This window comes from Neovison vison, chromosome 1, assembly GCF_020171115.1.
Source record: "Neovison vison isolate M4711 chromosome 1, ASM_NN_V1, whole genome shotgun sequence".
Classification (NCBI taxonomy): domain Eukaryota; kingdom Metazoa; phylum Chordata; class Mammalia; order Carnivora; family Mustelidae; genus Neogale; species Neogale vison.
In genome coordinates, this window is record NC_058091.1 from 52,821,493 (window position 1) to 52,835,780 (window position 14,288).

A 14,288-nucleotide genomic window follows, 5' to 3' on the forward strand; every position below is an offset into this window, starting at 1 on the left:
TGAACAGAGAGTAGACACAGAAATTGTATGGTCACAGAGCCTAAAATATTTACTACTTGGCCCTTTTATGAATGGTTTGCTGACCCTAGTCTAGATAAAAAGATAACAATTAAAACAGTGGACATGACAAGTATTTTAAGAGTAAAAGCAGGAAGTCTATAAGAATCCATGCCTAGGGGCTTAACACAATTCCAAGAAGTGAAATATATACATATTTATTTATTTAAAAGATTTTATTTACTTGAGAGAGCCAGAGAGAGAGAGAGAGCACAAGCAGGGGGAGCAGCAGAGAGAGAGGGAGAAGCACAGGCTCTCTGAGCAGAAAGCCTGACATGGGGCTTGATCCCAGGACCTTGGGATCAGGACCCAAGCTGAAGGCAGATGCTTTAACCAACTGAGCCACCCAGGTGCTCCAAGAAGTGATATTTAAGCTAAGACCTGAAGAATGAGTAGAAGTTAGTCCAATAAGCAATGACAGAAGCAACGGGGAAGAATATCCTGGGTAGGGACAAGAGGCAAGAAAAAACATGATACAGTATAAGAACATGAATGACATTCAGTTGGCTGATACACAGAATGCTAGCATACGAAAGGTAGGAAATGAATGAAGCCAGAAGCTTGGACAGAAGTTGGGTCACACAGGCCATGTGAAGGATTTTCATCTTTAGCCTAAAAGCAACAGGAGTAAAATGATTAGATTTCAGTTTCTGGAAAACTGTGTAAAATAAAAGGCAGCATGCTTAGAGACTGGTGTAGCAATTCAGAATGGTGATGAGAGTGTATTGGCCTTAGAAAGTGGGAGCAGGAATAAAGAAATGAACATATATACCATTAAGTGATAGAATTCACAGGACTGAGCACTATACTGATGACGGATGAAGAGAAAGAAGTCAAGGTAATTTTTTTTAAGAGATAGCGGGGTTATCTTTTTTATTTAAATATTTTATTATTTGAGAGAGCGCGCGAGAGCACGCACATGAGAGCGTGAGCATGAGCAGCAGGGAGGGGCAGAGGGAGAAGCAGGCTCCCTGTTCAGCCGGGGCTGAATCTCAGGGATTTGATCTCAGGACTCCGGGATCATGTCCTAAGTCAAAGGCAGACGTTTAACCAACTGAGCCACCCAGGCATCCCAGGAGTCAAGATAATTATTAAAAATATCCAAGAGCAGTATGCATTATACCCCTAAAGTCAAAGGAAGAAAGCATTATGAAGAATGAATGGTCAATAGTGCCAAATGGTGCTGGGAAATTGGCAACAATTTCAATACAAGGATGAGAGTAAAGCCAGATTACAAGGATTTGAGGAACAAATAGGACTTGTGGAAATGAAGACAGTGAATATAAATATGAAAAGAGGGTAAAAGTCCAAATCATGGGAGGCATTTCTTAAGATGGGAAGAGCTAGGGAGAGGGAGAGTTGATCAGAGTGATGAGAATGATGTCAACAAACCCTGGATTTGATAAAGTATAAATAGTCTTTTTTTTTTTTTTTTTAAAGATTTTATTTACTTGACAGACAGAGATCACAAGTAGGCAGAGAGGCAGGTAGAGAAAGAGGAGGAAGCGGGCTCCCTGCCAAGCAGAGAGGCCAATGTGGGACTCAACCTCAGGCCCCTGAGACCATGACCTAAGCCGAAGGCAGAGTCTTTAATCCAATGAGCCACCCAGGTGCCCCTATAAATAGTCTTTATATGCTTTAAAAATTCTCCAATTTGGGAGTTTCTGCTTCCTAGAAAAGTTTTTGAAATGTTTTTCAAACTCTTTAAAATATTTCCTTATTGTGTTTTTTACATTAACATAAGGTCAAATACAGTTGACCCACAAACAATGTGGGGACTTGGAGCATTGACCCTGTGAAGTCCAAAATCCACACAGAACTTTTGATGCCTGAAAAACTTAACTACTAATGGTCTAATATTGACCAGAATCCTTACCAGTAACATAAGCAGTCAATTAACACATATTTTTTTATTTTATGTATTATATTATTGTATTCTTACATAAGGCAAGCTAGAGAAAATAAGTTATTTTGAAAATCACATGGAAGAGAAAATGCACTTATAATACTGTACTGTATTTGTTTAAAAAAAAATCTACATAGAAGTAGACCCATGCAGTTCAAACCTGTGCTAAGGAGTCACTATATACTATTTTATTTTAATTATTTTTTTTCTTTAAAAAAAAATTTTTTTTTAAAGATTTTACTTATTTGACAGGCGGAGATCACAAGAAGGCCTGAAGGCGAGGAGTGGGTGGGGGGAGCAGGCTCCCTGCTGAGCAGAGAGCCCAAGGTGAAGCTCGATCCCAGGACCCTGGGATCATGACCTGAGCCAAAGGCAGAGGCTTTAACCCACTAAGCCACCCAGGCGCCCTATACACTGTTTTATTATTTATTATATCAGATCAAACATACTGAAACCCACCTCAAAAAAGCTCTCTACATACTGTAACACATAAACACCACAATCACTGAAGTTGTTTTGCTGGGGTACTTTTGGATTAGAGCCTTTCATAACATCTTTGGAAAAACTTCTTTTGCTTCCTTTTTTAACTTCCCATTCCACCTCTAAATACCTGCAAAAATGCACATATGGTAAGAATATACATATATAAATATACAAAGTCCCTCATTCCCACCAGAATACAAAATACAAATTATGACTTTGAACTTACTCTCTTAGAATTTTTACAACATTTGATCGAGAAGGGCCTCTGAGTGAGTCCATCAGTAGGATACAAGGTCTGCAAGGTGAAATGACCAAATGTTAATATTTATATTAACATTAAGATAATATGATTCTTAATATATAAATTATATATATTAGATTATATTAATATTATTAAGATAATATTTTATCTTTTCAAGATTATTTATTTATTTCAGAGAGAGCACACATGTGCAAGTGAGAGCAGAGCACAAGCAGGGGGGAGGGTCAGAGGGAAAGGGAGAAGCAGACTCCCCACTGAGCAGGGAGCCAAAGGAGGGGCTTGACCCCAAGACCCTAGGATCATGACCCGGAGCCGAAGACAGATGCTTAACCACTTAACCAACGAGTACCCCCAATACTTTATAATGTTAAAAAGGCATAAAGAGGTGAGCACTATCAACAGAATTTAAAATATTCAAAATTCCCTTGCTTCAGTAAAACTTGGGGGAAAAATAAATCTTATAGACACATATACCCTAACACAATACCTAATTACCCAAATTATATTAAATACCAGATTGCAGGAATGCCTGGGTGGCTTGGTGGGTTAAGCATCTGCCTTCGGCTCAAGTCATGATCCCAGGGTCCTCGGATCGAGTCCCCCACTGGGCTCCTTAATCAGTGGGGAGCCTGCTTTCTCCCTGCTTGTGTTTTCTCTCTCTGACAAATAAATAAAATATTTAAAAAACAAAATAAAACAAAACAAATTGCATAATATTAATTGACTTCTTATTATAAACATATTTGACTAAAGTTCCATATTTGGTTCCTTAAAAGAATACAAAATTTAGTAAAAAGTCAAAATAATTCTGAAAATTTGAAAATCCCCAGATTCCAAATTAGCAAAAGTGGGACCATGCAAAATAGAAATAATTCCACTTTTTTTAAGCCTTTTTTTTTTTTTTTTAAGTAATTTCTGTACCCAACGTAGGGCTCAAATCCACAACCCAAACATCAAGACTAAGCCAGTCAGGTGCTCTGAAATAATCCCACTTCTAACTAAAACCTATTATAGATAACAAAACAGGTAATCATCATATAGAAGAATTAGTTTAGGGGCACCTGGCTGGCTCAGCTGGTGGAGCATACAACTCCTGATCTCAATCAAGGCTGTGAGTTCAAGTACCAAACTGAGTGAGGAGATCACTTAGGGGGGAAAAAAAAAAGAATTAGTTTAGAATCCAGTGTTTTTTGCAAGATTCCACTTCACATTCAACAGAAAAATGATTATCCATTCTCCCCAACTTGAGCCCGGGACACTGGGCATAACCCAACTCTCCTCACTCATCTTAGACAGGTTTTGAGATTTTTAAGGACTTGCTGAAATAAAAACTGTCCAGTTACGTTTTATTCTATGAGGGTATGTAAATAAAATTTATCATGCGGTATGCGAGATATAAAGTTAATGCTTACTGTTTACAGATAGTAGGCTTTAAATGCCACTGTCCTATTTCTGAATTGCAGTTGTCATCAGCAAGGAATCCATCATCACTGCTATCATCCTATAAAAGACAGCCTGTTAGTAGTGAACACAATCTAAATAATTAATAACCTCACAAAACAGCACTACTGATAATAAAAATCTTCGTAGCAAATATGTAAATTTTTTCTATATAATAGTCCTCAGACATGAGAAATTGTGGTCACCTGATTCTAATTATCTAATGCCACAAAACTGACATTTTAATAAAAAGAAACCATGGATCAGAAGGCTATGACATTGTTATATCTAATTTTCAATGTAAAAGAAAATTTTAAAGATGAATAGAGTAGGACTGATTCTTCTTCAAATACTACTGTTCTGATTTTGGATATTTCTAAAAAATTTAGTGTGTTGGGTAAGATAACTGTTTCTCAATAGGAATATGAATGACTTATTCTTTTACATAAATAATTTTTTAAATCAGCAATATTTTAGAGTTTTGGGAAACACCTTTGTGACAGAACCATACATGTACTTCACTTAAGAGAAGACAACTTAATGACAGTGTGCCTTATTTTGTAGATTATCTTCAATGTAAAACAAAGCTTTTCCTGTTCTTCAGAAAGCTTCTAGCAACCTTATAAATGAAATAATAAACAGAAATAATAACACATATATTAGCTAGTTCATATAACTATTACCCCAAAGGAACATAGTACAGCACTCATTACAAACCTTGAATATAATCCATATATATATGCCTGTGTAAGTTGTAGAGAAAAACTGTATTTCTTAGACACCACAAAAAATGGCTTTTGTTCACAGGAGGATTGTGCAAAAAGGAAAAATGGTGCAGTACAAAGCTATCTTCACTATTAGATAAACTCAAAGTTTATTCAAACAACTAAAGAAAAGTTCAGAGATTAAAGAAATGGAATGCCGTAAGATTCTTACAACTTTTCTTTCAACATAGCCCTCTTTAACTGAGTCATAAAATATTTTCAAAAATATATTTTATTCTTGGTGTAACATTTATTAGAACTCTAAGAAAATGTGAAAATTTATCAATGTTATTTTTTTTTAAGATTTTATTTATTTGACAGAGATCACAAATAGGCAGAGAAGCAGGCAGAGAGTCAAGAGGAAGCAGGCTCTCTGCTGAGCAGAGTGTCAGATGTGGGGCTCAATGCCAGCACCCTGGGATCATGACCTGAGCCAAAGGCAGAGGCTTTAACCCACTAAGCCACCCAGCCCCTACCAATGTTAGTTTTAACTAAATATTGTATGTTCCCGCCATGATACATATACATTAAGCTAGAAGAAAAGAATTACTGGAAATGTGGAAAAAATAATAATTTTGCTGTGCTCAAATACTACATAATCAAGTATGCACATTTGCCTCCTGAATAAGTTAAACCAAAGGTTAAGTATGACCCATAAATGCTTTAAAAGAGGAAGAGAAAGGGGTGGCAGAGTTAGTGGGGCTAGTGGCGGGGTTTAGGTGGGAGAATCAGTTTTGTATTAAAACTGTTCTGAGGTAGGTAATGTTAGTTTAGTCCATGATGGCAATAATGAAAATAAAAACCCTAGAAGAAAAATAAAACAAAAAAACAGTATACATTTACCCTGGCAACTTCTTTCTTTTTTAAAGATTTTACTTATTTATTTGACAGAGATCACAAGTAGGCAGAGAGACAGAGAGGAGGAAGCAGGCTCCCTGCTGAGCAGAGTCCGATGTGGGACTTGATCCCAAGACCCTGGGATCATGACCCAAGCCGAAGGCAGACGCTTAACCCACTGAGCCACCCAGGCGCCCCCCCTGGCAACTTCTGAATTAAAAACTTAGGTTTGTGCTTTGAGATGAGACCCAAATTCAGAAGGCATGAGTTACTGGTAGAAGGAACTGCTTACAGGACTCCAAGAAAAACTTGGATAAAATATTGGAGCTTTTTGCAAAGCTTAGGTTTTACCTGGTTATCCTGATCTTCTGAGAAGTCAATGAGCTCATCTTCAAGCATTTTGCTGCATTCAGTTGATTCATCACTATAGTTTAGTCTAATTTTGCTTAAGCCATCTGTATCAATAAGAAACATTATATAATTTAAAAAAGAACATGCACATACCTTATAGTATATGATGTTAAAATTAATGCTAGTCATTAATTATAGAGTAGCTATGGATAAAAATCTGCATTAACATGTAATTCCACAAATATAATTTACTTCTAATAAAAACCTGGATTCAATATAAATTATGAAGTTGTTTCTACTACTCAGACCCTAAAATTCATTAAAATTTAAAACTAGGTATCAATTATAAATATGTATGTTTAAATATATATAGATATATACATGTATGTGTATTAAAACATTTTTGTGCTAGTTATGCTAGTTATCCTTAGTAACAGAAGCTACAATTGTCTAAAAATAACCTAATGTCCAGTAACAGGAATACTTAGCTAATTATAGAACATAAAATATTATACATTTTTAAAATAAAAATTATAAAATTGTGAAAAATTGTATAATACAGATTAAAAAATAAACATGATTAAAATTAAGTTAAACAGCTTGTTTGGGGACAAATAATAAAAAGAAAAATACAAAAATGAAACTACTCAAGATGTTAGGATAGTAGCTACGGATGAGTTCTCGAACTCTTATGTATTTTTCCTTCTTTTTCTTAAATTTATTTTTTTATTATTATTTTGAGAGAGAGAGAACACAAGAAAGGAATGGAGGGGTAGAAGGAGAGAGAGAATCTTAAACAGTCTCCATGCTCTGCACAGAGCCCAACACAGGGCTTGATTTCATGACCCTGAGACCGTGACCTGAGCTGAAATTGTCAGATGCTTAACTGACTAAGCCACCAAGGCATCCCATATACTTTTCCTTCATGTTTTGTTATATTCACGGACTTTTTAATAAAATAACCCAAGACAATTTTAGCATGAAATGATTCATAAATTTGAAATTGATACTTTTAAAAGTCAGTTTCAAGAATCTAAATCCTTCAAAATATTTTGCTGAAAGATGCTAATCACGTTTCAGAAAAAAATATAAGGTTTACATGAAAATAAGGAAAACCGAGGACTCTACTACCAAATTTAGTAATCTGTTTATTAAAGAGTATACCTTTTCCACTTTAAAGAGTATGACTTTAAGGTGTATTAGACAGGATACAGTTTATTTTTATATAAGTTATTAAAAGGGAACTAGAAGTTATTAAAAAGGAAGATGGGGTGAGAAGACAGCAAAATAAAATGTGCCTCAGAAAAGATGTCTGTCTCTCTCTCTAAAAGTTGTGATTTAAAACATACTATTTAAAATAAATAATAAAGCACTATGGTAAATCCTTTTGTTACATGAAAAATAGCCTTTACAATTTTTTTTCAAAAATCTGTATTTTTATGTTTGTTTGAAGCTAAAATATCTATATTTGAACAAAATCAGTCCAAATCCTCAGGAAACTCACAATCAATTATAATCAAGTTATTCTAGCAGCCAATTATTCATATCTACAGAGGTTATATAATATAAATATAAACCTTACTCAAATATATGTGCATTTCAAAAAAGGCAGAAAAATAATAATTCTTTTATTCAGTAAGTAAATGTCCTGGTGTACACTGAGAGGTGATAACTCAACTGTTCTTTTATCAGTCTCAGTTTCTGAGAGCTTCTCATACAGTCAGATCCTCTGAAGATACCACCTGTGATTCTAGAGTTTAAAACATACACATTTTTCATGTACCATAGTAAGACAACTATTTCATATGGTGCTCAACTGAAAAACTAGCAAATGAAAGTACCGATAACACACATTATTTTCCTATAGTTGGCCTTAACCTAATCCTTACGATGAGATACAATTCCTACTTATTACGACAGCATATTATTATCTGTTATCAGGACTCAACACTTGTAACTCTATGCATTCAACAGTTAAAACTATATTAAAACTATCTAAAATGCTTTGTTTAAGGGCACCTGGCTGGCTCCGTCGGTGGAGTGTGCAACTCTTAATCTTGGGGTTTTAAGTTTGGGCCCTGCATTGAGTGTAGAGATTACTTAAAAACAAACAAACAAAACAAATAAATAAATAAAACAAAACAGAACAAAATAAAATGTTTCTTTTAAATCCTGTCAATTATATTCCCAGGCAAAACAGAAATCAATTATTGAGATATTAATCATAACCACAGACATTTTTATAAGTTCTTATATTAATTTATAGTAATTATTAATACAATTATTAAATTATAATAATTTTATTAATTTCTAATATATCATCATTTCATATAGGACAGAGACTACCTAACCAACCTCACTGAGGTAATAAAAGCACCTCTAGAAAGCACTCTTATTTAATGTGAGTGATACCTTGGAAACATCTGATGAAAGCACAGAAATGCAGATTCACTCTAGAGCACTATTTTTCAAACTGTGAGACACTATCATTGGATTAAGACAAGATTCAAAAAGCATAGAAAATATCAATGTATCACACCCCATAAAGATAAATTAATTTCCCTTAAGGAAGACAGAGTTGATATGGTTGCAAACTAAAAACAAAATAAAAACAAATATACAAACTACAGTTGAAAAAAAAAGGATTTAAAAAAAAATCCTCAAGGATTTAAGGTTCTTAAAAAGGCAAACTTCATAAATCAGAGGATTCTTTACTTTGATCTCCACCAGGATTTGTAAGGATATTTACTTAAATTAAACTGGATACTATACAACTAGAACATTATTTGAGGGAGAGGGCCATTAGAAGTTTTTGCGGTTTGTGTATATGAAGCGCTCGGCTTGTCCCATTGCTTTAGGTCAGGAACTTCAATTAATTTTTAATTTGAATTCACATTATAGTGCGAGATTACTGATGAAAGAGGAACTTTAAAGAAAACAGTTCTGTGGAAATATAACCGCCATATCTTACAATTCACCCATTTAAAGTGTACAATTCAGATGTTTTTATATATTTACATGTATGTGCAACTATCAGTAAATTTTATTTTTTTAAAAAGATTTCTTATTTATTTATTTGACAGAGAGAGAAATCACAAGTAGGCAGAAGTAGGCAAAGAGGCAGGCAGAGAGGGAGAAGCAGGCTCCCTGCCGAGCAGAGAGCCTGACGTGGGGCTCGATCCCAGGACCCTGGGATCATGACCTGAGCTGTAGGCAGAGGCTTAACCCACTGAGCCACCCAGGTGCCCCTTAATTATTATTTTTAAATATTTATTTATTTGCGAAAGCACATACATGCTAACAGGGGGAAGAGCAAAGATGGTAAGAGAGATAGTCTTAAGTAGACTCTGCACAGAGCATGGAGCCTAACGCCAGGCTCAATCTCACTACCTAAGATCACCATCTGAGCTGAAACCAAGAGTCAAACACTTACCCAACTATTCCACCCAGGCACCCCTCATCAGAGAAAAATTTTAAACCTCAGTAAGAAACCCTGTATCTTTCAGCTATTCAGCTATCATCCCCCCTTCACCCTCCCCCACTCCCATTTGCCACATCACACTAGCCCTAATCTACTCTATAGATTTTCCTGTTCAGGAGACTTCATACAAATGGAATCATATAGTATGTGGTTTTTTGGTGACTACTTCCACAACATTTTTAAGACCATCAATGTTGTAGCATATATCAGTATTTCATTTCTTTTTATGATCTAATAATATTCCACTGAATAGATATAGCACTAATTGATTATCCATTTGTCAGATGATGAACATCTGGGTTGCTTCTACGTTTTGGTTACTACAGCTACAATGAACATTCATGTTTAAGTTTAAGCTTTGTGTGTTTTTATTTCTCTTGGATATATATGTAGGAATGAAACTGTTGGGTCATATTATAACTCTACATTTAATTTTGTAGGGAACTATCAAACTGTCTTCCAAAGACAGCAAATGCACCATTTTACATTCCTACTAATAATATAAGGGTTTTTAAAAATATATATTTTATTTATTTATTTGTCAGATAGAGAGAGAGAGAGAGAACACAAGCACGGGCAGTGGCAAGCACAAGGAGTCTGACCCCAGTACTCCAGGATTATGACCTGAGCCAAACGAAGGCAGATACTTAAGCGACTGAGCCACCCAGTCATCTCATACATGAGGTTTCTAATTTCTCCACATCTTCACCAATACTTAATAGTATCTAACTTTGTCTTATTTTTTCTTCGACTCAAGTATTAAAATACTAAAGCTGAAAAATAATACAGGCTGCACTTAGTGATTACCCACTTTGTCTATCTTCATTCCATTTCCTGCATAATGAAATAGACTGAAATGTGAGTTAGCAAATATTTACATTACATGTACTTTTTTGCTGTAACTGCTGTATTTCCCCTTTCTGCCATTTATCTTATACCTTCCAAAGGGCACAAAGATCATCAATCTGGGGCTAAAATCAGATTTATGCAGCTGGTATGTTGAACAAATAAAAACTATTTTTTATAAAACTCAACAATAGCATTCTGAGGTACTAAAGTAAGGTAGTGAAAGTATCAAGACTCTCTTCAGCATTCTTTTTTTTTTTTTAAGATTTTATTTATTTTAGAGAGAGAGTGCATGATCAGGGATGGACAAAAGGAGAAAGAATCTGAAGCGGACTCCGCACTGAGTACAGACTGTGACATGGGGCTCAATCCCATAACTATAAGACCACAAACTGAGGCGAAACCAAGAGTTGAACGCTTAACCAACCAAGCCACCAAGGAGCTCCAGCATTCTTAATTTTTGAAAGTCCTTTCTGAATTCACATAATATCTTTTATGTCTTATTCTGACTTTTTCCTCCAAAGCAAATGTATTAGATTTATTCACAGCTTAATAAGCAAGGCATATGTCACAGCATATTATGGATTTTATGAAATAGACTATTTTACTTTTGGGATGGAGAGAAAATTACAAAATTGATTTGATACAAAATTTAAGTACTGGAAGAGAAACTAGATTTCTCTAACAAGTGCTAGAAATATGGAACTGATTCAAGGGAAAAAAATTCAATTCATTAGAACTGAATGGAAATAAAAAAGTAGAGGTTGGACTAGCACCCTTCTTCACACTGAAACATGAAAGAGAGTGAAGAATAAAGAACTAACCTCTCATTTGAGTGTCATCAACTATTTTGGAGGAAAAGGCTTTAATTTCTGACTCTCGCTACTTGATCTCTATTTGCTCATCTATAAATTGAGAAGAATGAACTAATTTGCCTTAAAGATCTAAGAGTGTCCAACTACTGTTTGTGCCACAATTAACTGCCTATGAAATAAGAATAAACCCAAGTTGCTATAAATGAAAAACGTAGACCTTGTACTACAGTTTTTTTGTTTGTTTGCTTGTTTCAGATTTATTTATTTATTTATTTGACAGACAGAGAGAGAGAGAGAGAGAGAGACACACACACACGGAACACAAGCAGGGGGAGTGGGAGAGGGAGAAGCAGGCTTCCTGCTGAGCAGGGAGCCTGATTTGGGGCTCAATCCTAGGACTCTGGGATCATGACCTGAGCCGAAAGCAGATACTTAAAAACTGAGCCACCCAGGCACCCCCCTTGTACTACAGTTTTAAACCTTCTTTGGGGTGTAGAAAGGCATAAGGGAATTTTTTTGAATGATGGAAAAGTTCTAAATCTTGATTACTGTAGTGATTATATGACTATATACATTTATCAAAGCTCACTGAGCTATACTTATAAAATGGGTGAATGTTACTGTAAATAAGTCGTATCTCAATAAATCTGACTTTTAAAAAAAGTGCACTTTGAAATCTTAATCCTATGTATAAAAAAACCAATTTATTCTGAATTCATTGATTCTTTCAAAACACTCAGACACATACCTGTATGGTGCATAGAACTTAAATATTCATTCTGTAGGCCATTTTCACTTTTAGTCCTATCAACAACTTTCTGGCATGTAGATTCTCCTTTATTCGATTCTTCATTTTCACTTGCAGTATGATTTATTTTTTTCAGACCACATTTCACACTGCCTACGTTTCTCCGAGAATGAGGGTCACTTTCTTCTTGTTCAGCACTTGAATCAATTCCAGCTACACAATGTTTTCTGTTTAGCATCTTCTTAATTACAGGCTTGACAGAAGAGTTTTGTGAACAACTGTCCATTTCACTGGCTGAAGGAGAAGAAATACAACTGTCCTCTACAGTTGAACATTTTTGCATGACTGTATTTTCATGGTAATGAGGATTAGGTTCATACTTTGGTTTTTCCAAACCAGGGAAACAAACAACAGCCAAAAACCAGTGTGCACTGTAAAAAACAAACGAAACTACTAAATATATTATTAGGAGAGTTTATTATATTTGGCAATAAGTATCAACTGACATATTTTTTCTAAAGTCAACAAAGTTAAAAAGAATGCCCGATTTTTTCAATTCTCAAATGAATCCACTTGTTTATATGATCATTAATAGAATATAACGTCTATTCAAAAAAATAATTTTTTTTAGAATTATGTAGCCTGCACTCACTTTTGCAAATAATCCCTTGAACTTTTATTGTTTTTTGAATGAAAAAATTCATTCTTACTTTTAGGCAATTTAAGAAAATATTAATTAAATTACTGTAACTCACCATTCCCATTTCCCTTGACCTATTCATGTCAAAGGATAGGAAACTAGCTCAAGATTAAACTATTTTCAGAAGCCTAAACAGGCTGTCTAATTTTGAACATTTCCAAATATTGCACACATAAAACTTAAAAACTTTTACCCCACATCTGTTTTTGTTAAGAATAAGGTTAGGCATCACTTGATATTGAAAATATTAAATAATTCTTATGCTTACTGAGATGTATATAATTAAAATGAAATAATGTACCTATTTTTTAAGCATTATTATAAAACCTCAGAATTAGTAGAGTCCCAGCTATCAGGTGTGTGCTCCTGATTTAGCTGAATTCAGGTATCATGGTTTCTAATAGGTTAGAAGCCATGAGTAAAAAGCTGTACAGCTAACATTGGCTAATATTCATTTAAAATTTTTTTTAAGATTTTATTTATTTATGACAGAGATAATGAGAGAGGGGACACAAGCACATGGGAGCTGGAGAGGGAGAAGCAGGCTTCCCACTGAGCAGGGAGCCCAATATGGGGCTTGATCCCAGGACACTGGGATTGTGACCTGAGCCAAAGGCAGACACTTAACAACTGAGCCACCCAGGTGCCCCAATATTCACTAATCTAATGAGGCATTTTATTAGGGGCTTACTATTTCCTAGACAGTGCTATATGATAAGATACAATGAACAGGCTATAGATGTCAGAGAACTTATTGGCTGAGTACACTGTTTATCATATAATAGGGTATTCAATAGATGTTTGAGGAGTGAAAAACTGTATTATCCTTACATGAACAAGCTATGCTATATTTTCACTTTTATAAAATATTAAATTCCTCCAAAGTAATATGAAGAAACACAAATTATCTCTTCATCAGACAGCATGAATACAAGGGTGACAGAGGCTGGCTTCATCCTCAGCACATTAAAGGCCAGATGGAGGAATGCTTCACTCCTGTTCTTTATAAACCCTCACTGTTCTATGGACTTAGGTCAGACTAGGGTAGTAGAAAGAGCCACATACCATCTTTCTCACTTTATTCCAAGTTTGGCTAACTGTAAGTCACAGCTCAATGTCAGAAAAGTTAAATGTGAAAACATATGTTTTAAAAATTGATTAATATGGTACAATATAGTTCTCAAGCTGAAGGTACAACACAAGTTCTACCACAGTTTTTAATATTTCTTAGCTATGACAAATATGTATAAGGCATAAATTTTCTGTTATATACCTAAAAACTAAGAAAAATTCTTTCTTTACCTAGCTGAAAGGAGAAACCTGAATCAGCTACATCTGAGGTTATTTTCAACCACTAAGTGACAGGGTTTTGCTTTTATGAAAAAAAGATTTTAAATTTATTTGACAGAGACAGCGAGATAGGGTACACAAGCATGGGGAGCTGGAGAGGGAGAAGTAGGCTTCCTGCTCAGCAGGATTCGATCCTAGGACCGCGGGATCATGCCCTGAGCCAAAGGCAGACGCTTAATGACTGAGCCATCCAGGCGCCCCATGTGATCCCTTTTAAGAACAGCTACACAGTGACCTTAAACCACCAG

The 14,288-nt window shown here is 35.0% G+C and overlaps 1 protein-coding gene across 6 annotated transcripts in view; it reads right to left on the reverse strand.

Moving 5' to 3' along the window:
- The window catches only part of SENP6 (SUMO specific peptidase 6), a 127,025-nt gene that overhangs the window by 843 nt on the left and 111,894 nt on the right, over nucleotides 1-14,288 (reverse strand). For all 6 annotated transcript variants that reach the window (XM_044246978.1, XM_044246975.1, XM_044246970.1 and 3 more), the window contains 5 exons: nucleotides 11,991-12,421; nucleotides 6,101-6,204; nucleotides 4,121-4,209; nucleotides 2,673-2,741; nucleotides 2,423-2,573 (listed from right to left, as the gene is read on the reverse strand). In XM_044246978.1, the coding sequence (XP_044102913.1) occupies nucleotides 2,423-2,573; nucleotides 2,673-2,741; nucleotides 4,121-4,209; nucleotides 6,101-6,204; nucleotides 11,991-12,421 (844 nt within the window). The remainder of the gene's footprint in view (nucleotides 1-2,422; nucleotides 2,574-2,672; nucleotides 2,742-4,120; nucleotides 4,210-6,100; nucleotides 6,205-11,990; nucleotides 12,422-14,288) is intronic.